Here is a 14,711-nt window from a genome sequence, read left to right on the forward strand (position 1 = left end):
GATGATCAGAGGATTAGATAGGGTAGACAGTGAGAGTCATTTTCCTAGGATGATGACGTCAGCTTGTACGAGAGGGCATAACTACAAATTGAGGGGTGATAGATTTAAGACAGATGTCAGAGGCAGGTTCTTTACTTAGAGAGTGGTAAGGGTGTGGAATGCCCTACCTGCTAATGTAGTTAACTCAGCCACATTAGGGAGATTTAAACAATCCTTAGATAAACACATGGATGATTTTGGGATAGTGTAGGGGGACGAGCTGAGAATAGTTCACAGGTCGGCACAACATCGAGGGCTGAAGGGCCTGTTCTGCGCTATATTGTTCTATGCTCTATGTTCTAAGACACCTGACATTCACAAACATATGTGCACGCAGACACACGCATTCATACACACACATTTACACACTACTCAAAACATGCAGACACACACAGATAGAGAGTAAGGTTAATGAAGAATATGAAACTGGGGGTAAAGTAATGTGACTGTAGCTCATTATACACAAGCTTCTTCAAAATTCACTGAAGTGGGTTATAGACATGATAATCATGAATGAAACTTCAAACTGTAATTCAGAGTGATCTGATTTCTTGGTGTGAATAAGACATTAATTTATTGTTTATATAGATTTCAAAGGCAGTGGTGGAGAAACTGAGTGAGGAGATGCTCGCACAAGAGGAAGATGAAGCGGGGGATGACAGCATAAAAATAGTCGTAAATCAAATGGAAGATGAAGTGGGAGAAGAGGAAATGATGGACCTGGGTGCAATGGCTCATACACCAGAATTTCTTGATTATGATGAACCTAGTGAGGTTGAAGTAGAAGATGAGAAACAAGAAGAGCTGGAAAGATTGAATAACAGAAATGAAAAGCTCAGGGTGAAACTGAGAGAAGTTAAAGTGCACTATAACATGGCAAGGGGTATGTGAAATAAAACCTGTTTTGTAAGGGATTTATGCTAAAAATTAAAAAAAATGACATTTGGACAAATCTCCACAGTATACAGTAAAAGGTATTATCAATGCAGAAATGAAATGGTCATTAATCCTTCCCAAATATTTAGATAATGTTAACAGTAAGAGAAGGAAAATTATCCACTTTATACATCAAATAAATGTGTCACATGTTTCAAATGGAGTCATAAATTAATTAGGTTTTTTTTACCTAATTGTCAGGCAATTTGCAAAGCATATTATAATTTTGTAGATAAACTGCATTTTATCCACCGAGCCTACACATACCTAAACACCAAGGGACACTGTCGAGAGTGTGGTGCTGGAAAAGCACAGCAGGTCATGCAGCATCCAAGAGGCAGGAGAGTCGATGTTTCGGGCTGGAGCCCTTCATCAGGAATCAATTTAACATGGTCCATCCACCTAACCTGCACAGCTTTGGATTGTGGGAGGAAACCATAGCATCCAAAGGAAACCCCCACAAACACAGGAAGAATGTGCAAACTCCACACAGACAGTTGTCCGAGGGTGAAATTGAATCCAGATCCCTGAGGCTGTGAGGCAGCAGTGCTAACTACTGAGCCACTGTGCCACATTTGGAAGCACCCACTATCATTTATCATTGCATTAATCATGGGTAATTCATATACGGCTGGAATAAAATCACACATTCAGAGTATGGCAATGGAAAAGCACAACAGGTCAGGCAGCATCCAAGGAGCAGGAGAATCAACGTTTTGGGCAAAAGCCCTTCATTAGGAAAACTCACACAACAATATGTGATCTGTCACTCCCTGGAAGGCAAATGTTAATATTCCCTGTAGAAATCAAGCTTTTGTCTTGACATGCAGCAAGTAACTCATTTCCTGACTCCTCTAACTCTGTCCACTAGTGGGGAATATTCCATCACACTACTGACTTGTGGACAGATTTTGGGGAGTCAGGGGGTGAGTGACTCACTGCAGTATTCCTAGCCTCTGACCTGCTCTTATAATAAGTGTGTTTATGTGGTGAGTCCTGTTGAGTTTCAAGTCAATGTTAACCCCAAGGGCATTAATAGTGGGATTCAGTGATGGTAATGCCATTGAATGTCAAGGGATTTATCCTGGAATATATTGCACAGTCAATGCAGAGGAGACAGAATTGTAATCAACAATGCTTTGAGTCCCAAGGCTCAGCCACTTTGTGTAGTTTATTCATTATAAATGTTCTGCAAATCAATTAATGAGGCCTACTGTCTAAACTATATCAACTATATAAACTGTCTAAACTTGTGAATAAGAAAAAAGATATGTTCTTTTTTCCAGGTGCAATAATCTCAATAAACCGGAAATGGTCATGGGCTGAGGCTGAGCTGAGAAAGAAAGACGCTGAAATGGAGAGAGTGCAGAAGGAGCTGAAGGACAGATGTAATCAGCTGCTTGACATGTCTAACAAGGTATGAAGCAGGCAGTGAATATTGGCAGTAAGGTTTAGAGCTCAGCAAATCATCACCAACACCTGCTATTGGGATTGTGCTGAACTGACAACACTACAGCACAGAGTGGCTTTGAGGACATCTCATAAGCATAGAAAAATAGAAAATAGGAGCTGGAGTTGGCCATTAGCCATTCCAGCCTGCTCCATCATTCAATATGATCATTGCTGCTCATCCAACTGAGTATTCTGTTCCTGCTTTCTCCCTGTACACTTCAATCCCTTTAGCACTAAAAACTATATCCAACTCCATCTTGAAAACATACAGTGCATTGGCTTCAGTGGCAGAGAATTCCACAGGCTCCCCTCTCTCTGGGTGAATATATTTCTCCTCATCTCAGTCCTTCAACTGTGACCCTTGATTCTAGTAACTCCCAATTTTCAGGAATGTCTTTCCTGCATTTACCTCATCGAGTCCTGTTGGAATTTTATAGATTTCTATGAGAATTCACCATCATTCTTTGAAGCTCCAGTGAATGTAGAGTCATAGAGTCATAAAGATGGTCCAACCCGTCCATGCTGACCAGATATCCCAACCCAATGTAGTCCCACCTGCCAGCACCCGGCCCATATCCCTCTAAACCCTTCCTATTCATATACCCATCCAAATGCCTTTTAAATGTTGTAATTGTACCAGCCTCCACCACTTCCTTTGGCAGCTCATTCCATACACGTACCACCCCCTTTGTGAAAAAGTTGCCCCTTAGGTCTCTTTTATATCTTTCCCCTCTCACCCGAAAGCTATGCCCTCTAGTTCTGGATTCCCTTACACCAGATTCCCCTATTTATCCTACCCATGCCCCTCATGATTTTATAAACCTCTATGAGGTCACTCCTCAGCCTCTGACGCTCCAGGGAAAACAGCCCCAGCCTGTTCAGCCTCTCCCTATAGCTCAAATCTTCCAACCCTGGCAACATCCTTGTAAATCTTTTCTGAACCCTGTCAAGTTTCACATGTAGATCTAATCAATCCAGTCTCTCCTCATTTATCACTCTTCGATTCCCAAGAATCAGTCTGATTCATTACTGAATAATTTGTGATGGGTTAAGAGAAGTGATATTAATGTTGTGGTGATGTCACTGGTGTGTAGTAACCCTGAGTTGCAGGTTACTGTTTCTAGGAGAAGGGATTGAATTCCATCATGCTGAATGGTGAAACTTGAATGCAATTAAACATTAGAATTAACAAGTTAGAGACAAAAAAAACCTGCAGATGCTGGAATCTAAAGTAGACAAACAGGAAGCTGGAAGAACACAGCCAGCCAAGTTGCGTCAGAGGTGGAGAAGTCAACGGTTCGTGCAACAACTTCTTCACCTTCTGATGCTGCCTGGCTTGTTATGTTCTTCCAGCCTCCTGCTTGTCTAAATTAGAATTAACAAAGCTAATCTAACAGTGATCATTTCACTAATGGCTTTACATGTGCCAATCCTCCCACACTTGCTGCAGAATCACATCTGACTCAGTCTTCAGCCAGCGCTGAAATGCCAGTGAGTGTGAAGTTTTACCTCGGAAGGAAATCTGACCCTCCTCACCTGGTCTGGTCTACACGTGACTCCAGACCCACAGCAATGTGGCTGGCTCTTACCTGCCCTCTGGGCAGTTAGGGGCGGGCAATAAATGCTGCTCTAGCCAGAGATGCCCATATTCTGTGAGTGTACAAAAAAAGGCACCCATTGACCAATGAAGGCTAACAAGTTTGATAGTACCTGCCATGTGGAGATCCCCCTACTCCAGTCCCAACTCCGGAAGGAGGATTTATGGAACCCTTAAGGTCCTTTTATGACTTGCTGAATTTATTTCATTTGCCTCAATGGGCTAAAGCTGAATTGCACAAATTTCTTTCTCCAAGTTCATCTGTTTGTTTTAACTCCTGCTACTCTCGCTCCCCTTGGAGAGTACCAGGTCTCAGAGTAGGATGTGAATGTTTTTGTTGTGATATCCCATTCAACTCATTCCAGTGCTCGTCAAAGGGGTTTTGAGAATCCATGGTGGAGGATGGACCGTGACTTAGTCTGAATGCAAAAAGCTCTTTGATAACACTATATAGTTTATTACATCTCAGTAACTGCATACAGGCATAAGTGCATAAGTCTGACATTCAGAGATAAGGGGTGGATGGTTAGGTTATGGATGTGAAATGGGTCAGCGGGAGGTTTAACAATCTCAGTGTGCAGTTGAAAAGGAATTGTTGGGGAAATATCTGTTTGCTGATGATTTCACAAGCCCAATCTGTTTTTTGACATCCTCTGCACATATTGGTTTTAATGCCATTTCGCTGTTTTGCCAAGTTGCCATGTCTTTCTAGTCCAAGTGGGTAGGATGGACAATTTCACAAAAAGAACATTTCTTTATTCCTTCTAGGGATGTGGTTGATGCTGCCACGGCTAACATTTCTCACCTTTTCCTACTTACCCTTGAACTGAGTACCGTAGCTTGTTGTGTCATTTCAAAGTCAGCCATATTGATGTGGATCTGGAGTCACGTGTAGGACAGACTGGGTTAGGATGGCTGAATGGACAAGGGAATGTCTATGGATTTTGCCTCTATGGATTTCAGAAGGTATTTGATTAAGTTTCATATAAGAAGCTGTTAACTAAGGTAGAACCCCACAGAATTGAGAGCAAATTACTGATGTGGCTAGAAAAGGGGTTCAGTGCAAGGTGATATTGGGTAGGTCTCGAATTGGCAAGATGTGACCAGTGGTATCCTGCCCTAATTATTCACATTATTTATTAACAACTTGGATGGTGGCATAGAAGTCAAATATTCAAATTTGCTGATGGCACGAAGTTAAGCAGCATTGTAGAGAGTGTGGATCATAGCATTAAATTACAAAGAGATATTGATAAACAAAATGAATGGACAAAAATGTGTCAGATGGAGTTCAATGTAAATAAGTGTGAGTTTATCCATTTTGGACTGAGAAAGGAAGATTAAGGTACTTTCTGGATGGTATGAAGTTAAATACAGGATGTCCAAAGAGACTTAGGGGTTTTGGTATGTAGATCTTTAAATGCCAAAAACTGGCTCAAAAATAATCAAGAAAGCTAATGGAGTGTTGGCCATTCTATCGAGAGGATTGGAGTACAAGCACACAGAAGTTATGCTGAAGTTATACAAAACTTGGTTAGACCCCATTTGGAGCACTGTGAGCAGATTTCAGCCTTAAGAAGGATATAATGGCCTTGGAGGGAATACAATGTGGTTTACAAAATCATACCTAGACTTCAGGGGTTAGGTTATCAGGAAAAAAATGTACAAATGAGGCCTGTTTTATGTAGAATTTAGAAGATTAAGGGGTGGTCTGATCGAAGTCTTCAAGATATTAACATAAAAAGACAGGGGTAGAGAAAGATAAACTATATTCCACTGGCTGGGGATTCTAGAGCCAGGAGTATAGTCTGTGAACTCAGGTCAGACCATTCAGGAGAGATTTCAGGAAGCATTTCTACAAAAGGTGGGAGAGGTTTGGAATTCTCTTCCACAAATTAAAGTGGACATTGGATCAGTTGTTAATATTCCTATATTATTTTTCCTATTTCCTCCACTAAAGGGTTTTTACTGATTAATCCCCACTTGGAAAGGTAAGGTTTGATCCGGGATAGTCAGCATCGCTTTATTAGAGGAGGTCATGCCAAACAAATTTGATTGAATTTTTCAAGGTGGTGACCGGGTATGTAGGTGAGTGCAGAACAGTTGATGTAATTTATCTGGATTTCAGCAAAGCCTTTGACAAGTTCCCACATGGGAGACCAATCAAGAAGGTAAAAGCACATGGGATCCAGGGTAACTCGATAAGTTGACCAAAGTTATCTTAGTGACAGGAGACAGAGAGAGGGTGATGATAGAAGGCTGTTTGTGTGACTGGAGGTGGTTGTCCAGTTGTGTATCACAGGGATCAGTGCAGGATCCCTTCTTGCTCTTTACACATATAAATATTGTGAACGAACATGTGGGAGGATGATAATCAAGTTTGCAGATGACATGAAGATTGGTCAGAGGGAAAGAAGGTCGTGGGTTTCAGAAAGATGTAGACAGACTTGTCAGATGGGCAGATCAGTGACAGATGGAACTTAACCCTGGTAAATGTGAGGTGATGCACTTCATAAGAAGTAATGAGATGAGGAGGTATTTAATCAATTACAGCACACTAATAAGCTCGGAAGAGGAATCTCGGGGTGCTTGTCCACAGATCACTGAAGGTGGCTGGGCAGGTTAATAGGGTAATTAAGAAGGCAGACTGGGCACTTGTCTTTATCAGTCATGACATAGATTGTAAGAGCAGGGAGATTATGTTGGAACTGTACAGAAAGTTGGTTAGGCCACAGTTGGAGCACTGCGTGCAGTTCTGATCTCCGTTAGATAGGAAGGATGTGATTGCACTGGAGCGGGTGCAGAGGAAATTCACCAGGATGTTGCCTGGGGTGGAGCAGTCCAGTTAGGGGACAGGCTGGATATGTTTGGGTTTTTGTTAGGGCTAAGAGGCGACCTAGCTGAGGTAGATCAGGCCTTGAGGGACAGGAGGGATATAGAAAGCAGCTGTGCCCCCTAGTGGAAGGGTTGATAACAAGGTGTTATAATTTTAACATGAAAGCCAGGACATTCAGAGGGGATTTGGGGAAAACAAATTTATTCAGAGGGTAGGAGTCTGGAAATCAGGTGGGAAACCTCACAACCTTTAAAAGGTGCTTAGATGAGCACTTGAAGTATCATAACATTCAAGGCTATGGGCCAAGTGCTGGAAAGTGGGACTTGTGTAGATTTAGATTTAGTTTTGTTTTGTTGGTGTAGTCTCAATGGGCCGAAGGACTTCTTCTGTACTCTATGATTCTATGACTCTAACAGTAGTTCTGGAGAACATTGAGATGGGCAATATATGCTGGCCTACCTAGTGATTTCTGAATAAATTTATCAAAGACCTGATCAACTTGGCAGACACTAGCTTTCAATTCCATGGTTTTTCACAAATTGAATTGAAACCCCTCAAGTTACCATGATGGGATTTGAACCCACATCTACCAAAGCATTAGCCTAGGCTTCTGGATCATTAACCAGAGTGACTTGTCCACTACATCACCATCTCCTGCTAGTACAACAATTCAGTAGCTCCTCAGCACTCATTGGTTAGACTCATGCAATAGCAAATGCTGCCAGAGACTGATTGGTCCATGATTTCAATTGGAATTGACATTTGGGGGCTAATCTTCACCTGTTGTGAGATGGGAATGTACTAGGGATTGGGGGGGGAACATTTGTAACATAAATTAGCTGACTATTGTAGTGAAGACTTTTATTGGATGTGTTAATGATATATATCAAAGGTTGGAACTTTATAGATTTAATCAATAAACCCTGTTATATTTTTCATGCATAGTTTTCCAATTTGAGAGAAAGGAACAATCACACCAAAATTATGACAGATCTTCAAAAAGAGAACATCAGCTTACGCGAGGTACAGACTTGGTATTTTCCTTAATTTTTTTAATACTCTTATCAAGAAATGATTGTCTCCCATCATTCCTTGGAATCCCAAACTAATGGGTATTCATTTCCTATTTCAATACTTTCTGCAATCAACCCAACCTGTACTCGAAGGTTAGGAAGATGGTTATAGCTGAGGAGATGCTGACAATGTTCCACCCTTACCCATGGTGCAGTGTGGGTCCTGAGAGAGTATTTCTAATGCTTAGTTTCATAGAATCCCTGCAGTGTAGAAGCAGGTCATTCAGCCCATTGAGTCTACACCAACAGCATTTCGCCCATACCCACTGCCCTACCCTATCCCTGTAACCCTGCACATTCCTGGACATTACAGACAATTTACCATGGTCAGTCCACTTAATTTGCACATCTTTGGACTGTGAGAGGAAACCTGTACAGCATGGGAGAACATGCAAACTCCACACAGACAGTTGCCGAAGGGTGGAATCGAACCTGGGTCCCCTGGCACTGTGAGGCAGCAGTGCTAACCACCGAGCCACTGTGCCACTACTGGTCTTATGTTGTACTCATTATACTGTTTCTGTCAAAAGTACCTAAACATGAGATGGAGACGCTCCCCCCATCTCCAAAAAATGGACAAAACAGTTCCTCCTGTTTCAAGTGTTGCTTCTGAATTATTTTTAGCTTGTTGCTGAGCTACAGTCGGGGCAGACGGTAAATAATGAAGAGATCGTAAAGCTGAAGACTGAGATCAATAAGCTGCAGCTTCACATTACCGCTGAAGATGTGAGGAAGAGGCATCTTCAGGCTGAGTTTGACAAGGCCACTTCCCAGGGTGAAGTAATGCAGCGTGAACTGCAGGATTTACAAATTGCACTGAAATTCACTGGGACCAGGGTAATTTCCTTGCATTGTTTATTGAGCTGGTGTTTGTACTGTGTGAGTCATTGCTGTGTTCATATTCATTTTCAAGTCTTCAAAAAATAAGTTTTGACTTCAGTGGAAGGTAAATATTCTGAATTCAGTGCAACAGCCTCACGACTTTTTCAGATATTGGCACCATCATTTTAGGAACATGGAATTAGAATTGACTTTGGAGAAATAAACTTCCCATGTTATGAAATGTGATTTGTTGCTTTGGATCAGCTGACATGTTTGTTATGATGTGGAGGTGTCGATTTTGGACTGGGGTGGACAAAGTAAAAAAATCATACAACACCAGGTGAGAGTCCAACAGGTTTATTTGGGATTAGCTTTCAGACTGTTGCTTTATCATCAGGAAGCTACCTGATGAAGGAGCTAGTGCTTTTAAATAAACCTGTTGGATTATAACCTGGTGTTGTGTGATTTTTAACTACATATTTGTTGACTCTGCAGTTGTTTGTGCTGGACTTGTTGTTGTAACAGTGATCTTCTTTGATGAGAAACCCACCATTGTCACCATGTTATAATATGATGTGAAGTCTGGGTACCTTCAAAGAGAATGCTGCCATCAATTTCCCTTTGGGTGCTGGTGTAGGGGGTAGTACTCTAGGCTGTGCTGGAGCACGGACCATGAATTAGTCTCAATGGAAGTGGCTCTTGTCTTTGATAACACAATGTAGTTGATTATATCTCAATCACTACGTACAGGTTACATTAACTCTTTGACACATTAATAACATTGATACTAATAAGAGTTAGCTGAGACTTGTCTGTCCCCATAGGGAGACTGTACTTGACTGTGCTCTGTTCATATTGCCTTAGAATGAGCATTAAGAGAAAGTGAAGATTGCAGATGCTGGAGATCAGAGTCGAGAGTGTGGTGCTGGAAAAGCACAGCAGGTCACGCAGCATCCGAGGAGCAGGAGAATCAATGTTTTGGGCAAGAGATGATTCCTGATGAAGGGCTCTTGCCAAAACATGAATTCTCCTGCTCCTTGGATACTGCCTGACCTGCTGAGCTTTTCTAGCACCACACTCTCGGCTCAGATTGAGCATCACTCTGTCCCAGTGCTATGATAAATATTTGACTGGTGAAACTTGAGGATCTATCATAAATTAAGCCAGAATTACAAAATTGTTAGACTATAGAAGGAGGCCATTCAGCCCATCATGCTTGGCCTAGGAGCTTCCTGACATTTGATTGGCTGCAGAAAATTGAATATATAAAATAGAACATTACAGAGCAGTACACAGGCCCTTTGGCCCTCGATGTTGCACCGACTTGTGGAACCAATCTGAAGCCCACCTAACGTACACTATCCCATTTTCAACCATATACCTATCCAATGACCATTTAAATACCCTTAAACCTGGTGAGTCTACTACTGTTGCAGGCAGTGAGTTCCACGCCCCCTACTACTCTCTGAGTAAGGAAGCTACCTCTGACATCTGTCCTATATCAATCACTCCTCAATTTAAAGCTATGTCCCCTCATGCTAGTCATCACCATCCAAGGAAAAAGGCTCTCACCCTCTGATCTCAATTAAGTCACTTCTCAACCTTCTTCTTTCTAACGAAAACAGCCTCAAGTTCCTCAGCCTTTCCTCATAAGACCTTCCCTCCATACCAGGCAACGTCCAGGTAAGTATCCTCTGAACCCTTTCCAAAGCTTCCACATCCTTCCTATAATGCAGTGACCAGAACTGTCCGCAACACACCAAGTGCGGTCGCACCAGAGTTTTGTACAGCTGCAGCATGACCTCATGGTTCCGAAACGCAGTCCCTCTACCAATAAAACCTAACACACCATATGCCTTCTTAACAACCCTATCAACCTGGTGGCAACTTTCAGGGATCTATGTACATGGACACCGAGATCTCTCTGCTCATCTACACTACCAAGAATCTTACCATTAGCCCAATACTCTTTATTCCTGTTGCTCCTTCCAAAGTGAATCACCTCACACTTTTCCACATTTAAACTCCATTTGCCATCTCTCAGCCCAGCTTTGCACCTTTTCTATGTCCCTCTGTAACCTACAACATCCTTCAGCACAATCCACAACTTCACCGACCTTGGTGTCATCCGCAAATTTACTAACCCATCCTTCTATGCCCTCATCCAAGTCATTTATTAAAATGACAAACACGAGTGGCCCCAAAACAGATCCTTGCAGTACACCACCAGAAACTGAACTCCAGGATGAACGTTTCCCATCAACCACCACCCTCTGTCTTTTTTCAGCTCACCAACTGCTGATCCAAACTGTGTAATCCCTTGCCTCCATATTTTGTACAATAGCCTACCGTGGGGAACCTTATCAAATGTCTTACTGAAATCCATGTACACCACGTCAATCACTTTACCCTCATCCACCTGTTTGGTCACCATCTCAAACAACTCAATAACATTTGTAAGGCATGACCTACCCTTCACAAAACCGTGTTGACTGTCCCTAATCAACTTATTCCTCTCTAGAGGATTATAAACCTTATCTCTTATAACCTTTTCCAACACTTCACCCACAACCAAAGTAAGACTCACTGGTCTATAATTACCAGGGTTGTCTCTACTCCCCTTCTTGAACAAGGGGATAGCATTTTCCTCCAGTCTTCTGGCACCATTCTTATAGACAATGATGACATAAAGATCAAAGCCAAAGGGTCTGCAATCTCCTCCCTGCCTTCCCAGAGAATCCTAGGATAAATCCTATCTGGCCCAGAGGACTTATCTATGTTTACACTTTCCAGAATTGCTAACACCTCCTCCTTATGCACCTCAATCCCATTTAGTCTAGTAGCCTGTAACTCAGTACTTTCCTTGACCACATTGTCTTTTTCTACTGTGAATACTGACAAATAATATTCATTTAGCGCTTCCCCTATCTCCTCAGACTCCATGCATAACTTCCTACAGCCACCCTTGATTGTTCCTAATCTTCCTCTAATCAATCTTTGATTCCTGATATATTGATAGAAAGCTTTAGAATTTCCCTTGATCCTCCCTGCCAACAACTTCTCATGTCCCCTCCTGGCTCGTCTTAGCTCTCTCTTCTTTCCTGGCCAACTTGTAAATCTCAAGTGTCTTAACTAAACCTTCATGCCTCATTCTAACATAAGCCTACTTCTTCTTCTTGACAAGAGATTCATTCTTTAGTAAACCAGGGTTCCCTCGCTCGACAACTTTCTCCCTGTCTGACAGGTACATACTCTTCAAGGACCTGCAGCAGTTGGTCCTTGAATAAGCTCCACATTTCAGTTGTGTCCATCCCCTGCAGTTTCCTTCCCCATCTCGTGCATCCTAAATCTTGCCTAATTGCATCATAATTGCCTTTCCCCCAGGTATAACACTTGCTCTGCATTATATATCTATCCCTTTCCATCACTTAAGTAAACATAACCGAATTGTGGCCACTATTACCAAAGTGCTCACCTAACTCCAAATCTAACACCTGGCCGGATTCATTCCTCAGCAATCCAATGTGGCCTCTCTCTTTGTTGGCCTGTCTACATACCGTGTCAGGAAACCCTCCTGTACATATTGGACAAAAACTGATCCATCTAAAGTACTCGAACTATAGTGTTTCCAGTCAATATTTGGAAAGTTGAAGTCCACCATAACAACTACCCTGTTACTCTTGCTTCTGTCCAGAATTATCTTTGCTCTCCTTTCCTTTACATCTTTGGAACTATTTGGAGGCCTATAGAAAACTCCCAACAGGGTGACTCTTCTTTTCTGTATCAAACTTCAGCCCATACTACCTCAGTAGATGAGTCCTCAAATGTCCTTTCTGCTACTGTAATATTGTCCTTGACTAACAATGCCACACCTCCCCCTTTTTACCAGTTTCTCAGCTTCCTCCCTGAGCCTGTCAGAAGTCATACCCCAAACTGACAAATGAGCCAATGGCAGTGGGACCAAGGCAGATGGAGGCAGACTGTCCCCAACTTTATGGCTGGGCAAGGGGACTGCAGCCCCAGATAAGTTTCCCCTGTAGCTTTGAAAAGGACCTGGGATTACAGCTTTAAGAGTTTTGGCAAGAGTTTTGAGGAGGCATAAGGCAGAACTTGTTTATGGAGAGTGTGGTGATGAGCTGGGAAACCTATGGCCCGCAAGGATGGTGCAAGTGGTGATGACTGATGATTTCAAGAGGAATTTGGACAGGCAATTGAGGAAAATTAATGGGCTAGAGAATAGGGATTGAATGAGAGACTTGATGGGCTAAATGGCAGACTTCTTGTAAAGTAATGAAACCACAGAAACATGTCAATTGGTCCAGTTCCTCTGTGCTGGTACTAATAATTGACATGAATCTCCACTCACTTCTCTTCATCTAACTCTATTGATAATAATCCTTTACCCCTTTCTCCCTCATGTTTATCTAGTTTCTAATTGGAAGTCTGTGTTATTTGACTCCATGGATTCTCGCCACTTTCTGAGTCAACATTTCTCCCTATCAGTCTTATATTTATGCACCAGAGTTTTAGACTATCCAACAAGTGGACATTCCTGTTACTACTGCTAACTTATAAAATCTCTCTATAACTATAATGACTATGGGTGAGCACCTTTTGCATTAGTACATTGGTAGATTACAGAAGGATAATTGATTAATTTTACTGTCCCCTGGTTTTTTAATCTGTAGCTTGAACGATTTATCAGCAAGATAGTACAAGCTGTCTACACCGCCCCAGGAATTGTCCAACCCACAACGCAAATTACTGACGAGGATACTCTTGAGATGTTCCAGGTATGGAGTTTCATTAAATGCTCCCCCATTTCATCTGGTTCCTGTTTTTGGTACCTGCAGTGTTTCACACAAGATGCACCATGATACGCCTGGAAACTTAGATTCAGCCTGTGTTTCCTGATCTGAAAGGTTTCACTTTGTAATATCTTGCTTAGATTCAGCTTCAGGGTTAAAAACCCACAAGGCCGAGTACAGGATTTTTCTCAGTGTTCAGCCTGCAGTCACTTGGCCTCTTTAGATCATATCTCAAACATTAAATGTAATTACTGAGATGACATGCTGGGATCTGAGGGAGACAGCCCTGCACATTCCTTTTTGGCATTTATAGGCTTCCGGGCACATGACAAGAACCACTTGACTTTATATGGCACCTGTAATACAATAACATATTCTGAGGATTTGAAGATGCTGAGGTGGACAAAGTTAAAAATCACACAACATCAGGTTATAGTCCAACAGGTTTATTCGGAAACACTAGATTTCAGAGCGCTGCTCCTCCATCAGGTGGTTGTGGAGTATACTCCATAGGGCTGACAAAGAGGGAGGCTTCAGGAGTATTGAGGAAAGGGAGAGCTGGAGGGGTTTGAAGAAGGGATTCCAGGGATCCGGCTTTTGAAAGCACACCTTCAAACAGTGGAGCAATTAAAACCGAGGGTGTGCAAGAGAGTCGAGGATCACAGAGACTGAATGGTTTAGGATCGGGGAAGTTACAAAAAGAGGAAGGGATGTAAGGACTGGAAGAGATTATAGAGAGAGGGAGGGGTATTAGGGACTGGAGGAGGTTACAGAGATAGGGAGGGGTGTATGGGCTGGAGGAGGTGACAGAGATAGGGAGGGGTGTTTGGGACTGGAGGAGGTGACAGAGATAGGGAGGAATGTTAGGGACTGGAGGAGGTTACAGAGATAGTGAGGGGTGTTAGGGACTGGAGGAGGTTACAGAAATAGGGTGGGTTTTAGGGACTGGAGGAGGTTACAGAGAGAGGGAGGGATGTATGGGCTGGAGGAAGTTACAGAGATAGGGAGTTGTGTATAGGCTGGACGAGGTTACAGAGATAGGGAGGGGTGTTGGGAACTGGAGGAGGTTACAGAGGTAGGGAGGGGTGTTAGAGACTGGAAGAGGTGATAGAGATAGAAAGGGGTATTAGGGTCTGTAAGGAGGTTAC

General features: G+C 42.5%; 1 protein-coding gene across 1 annotated transcript in view; it reads left to right on the forward strand.

Annotated features, from left to right (window-relative positions):
* Window positions 1–13,632, forward strand: part of LOC122540120 (coiled-coil domain-containing protein 27-like) — a 27,188-nt gene extending 13,556 nt beyond the window's left edge. Inside the window, exons 5-9 of the mRNA XM_043675428.1 lie at window positions 628–922; window positions 2,262–2,392; window positions 7,806–7,883; window positions 8,558–8,770; window positions 13,444–13,632. Coding sequence (XP_043531363.1) covers window positions 628–922; window positions 2,262–2,392; window positions 7,806–7,883; window positions 8,558–8,770; window positions 13,444–13,632 — 906 coding nt within the window. The remainder of the gene's footprint in view (window positions 1–627; window positions 923–2,261; window positions 2,393–7,805; window positions 7,884–8,557; window positions 8,771–13,443) is intronic.
* Window positions 13,633–14,711: the final 1,079 nt, after the last annotated feature.

This window comes from Chiloscyllium plagiosum, chromosome 34 (genome assembly GCF_004010195.1).
Source record: "Chiloscyllium plagiosum isolate BGI_BamShark_2017 chromosome 34, ASM401019v2, whole genome shotgun sequence".
Lineage (NCBI taxonomy): Eukaryota > Metazoa > Chordata > Chondrichthyes > Orectolobiformes > Hemiscylliidae > Chiloscyllium > Chiloscyllium plagiosum.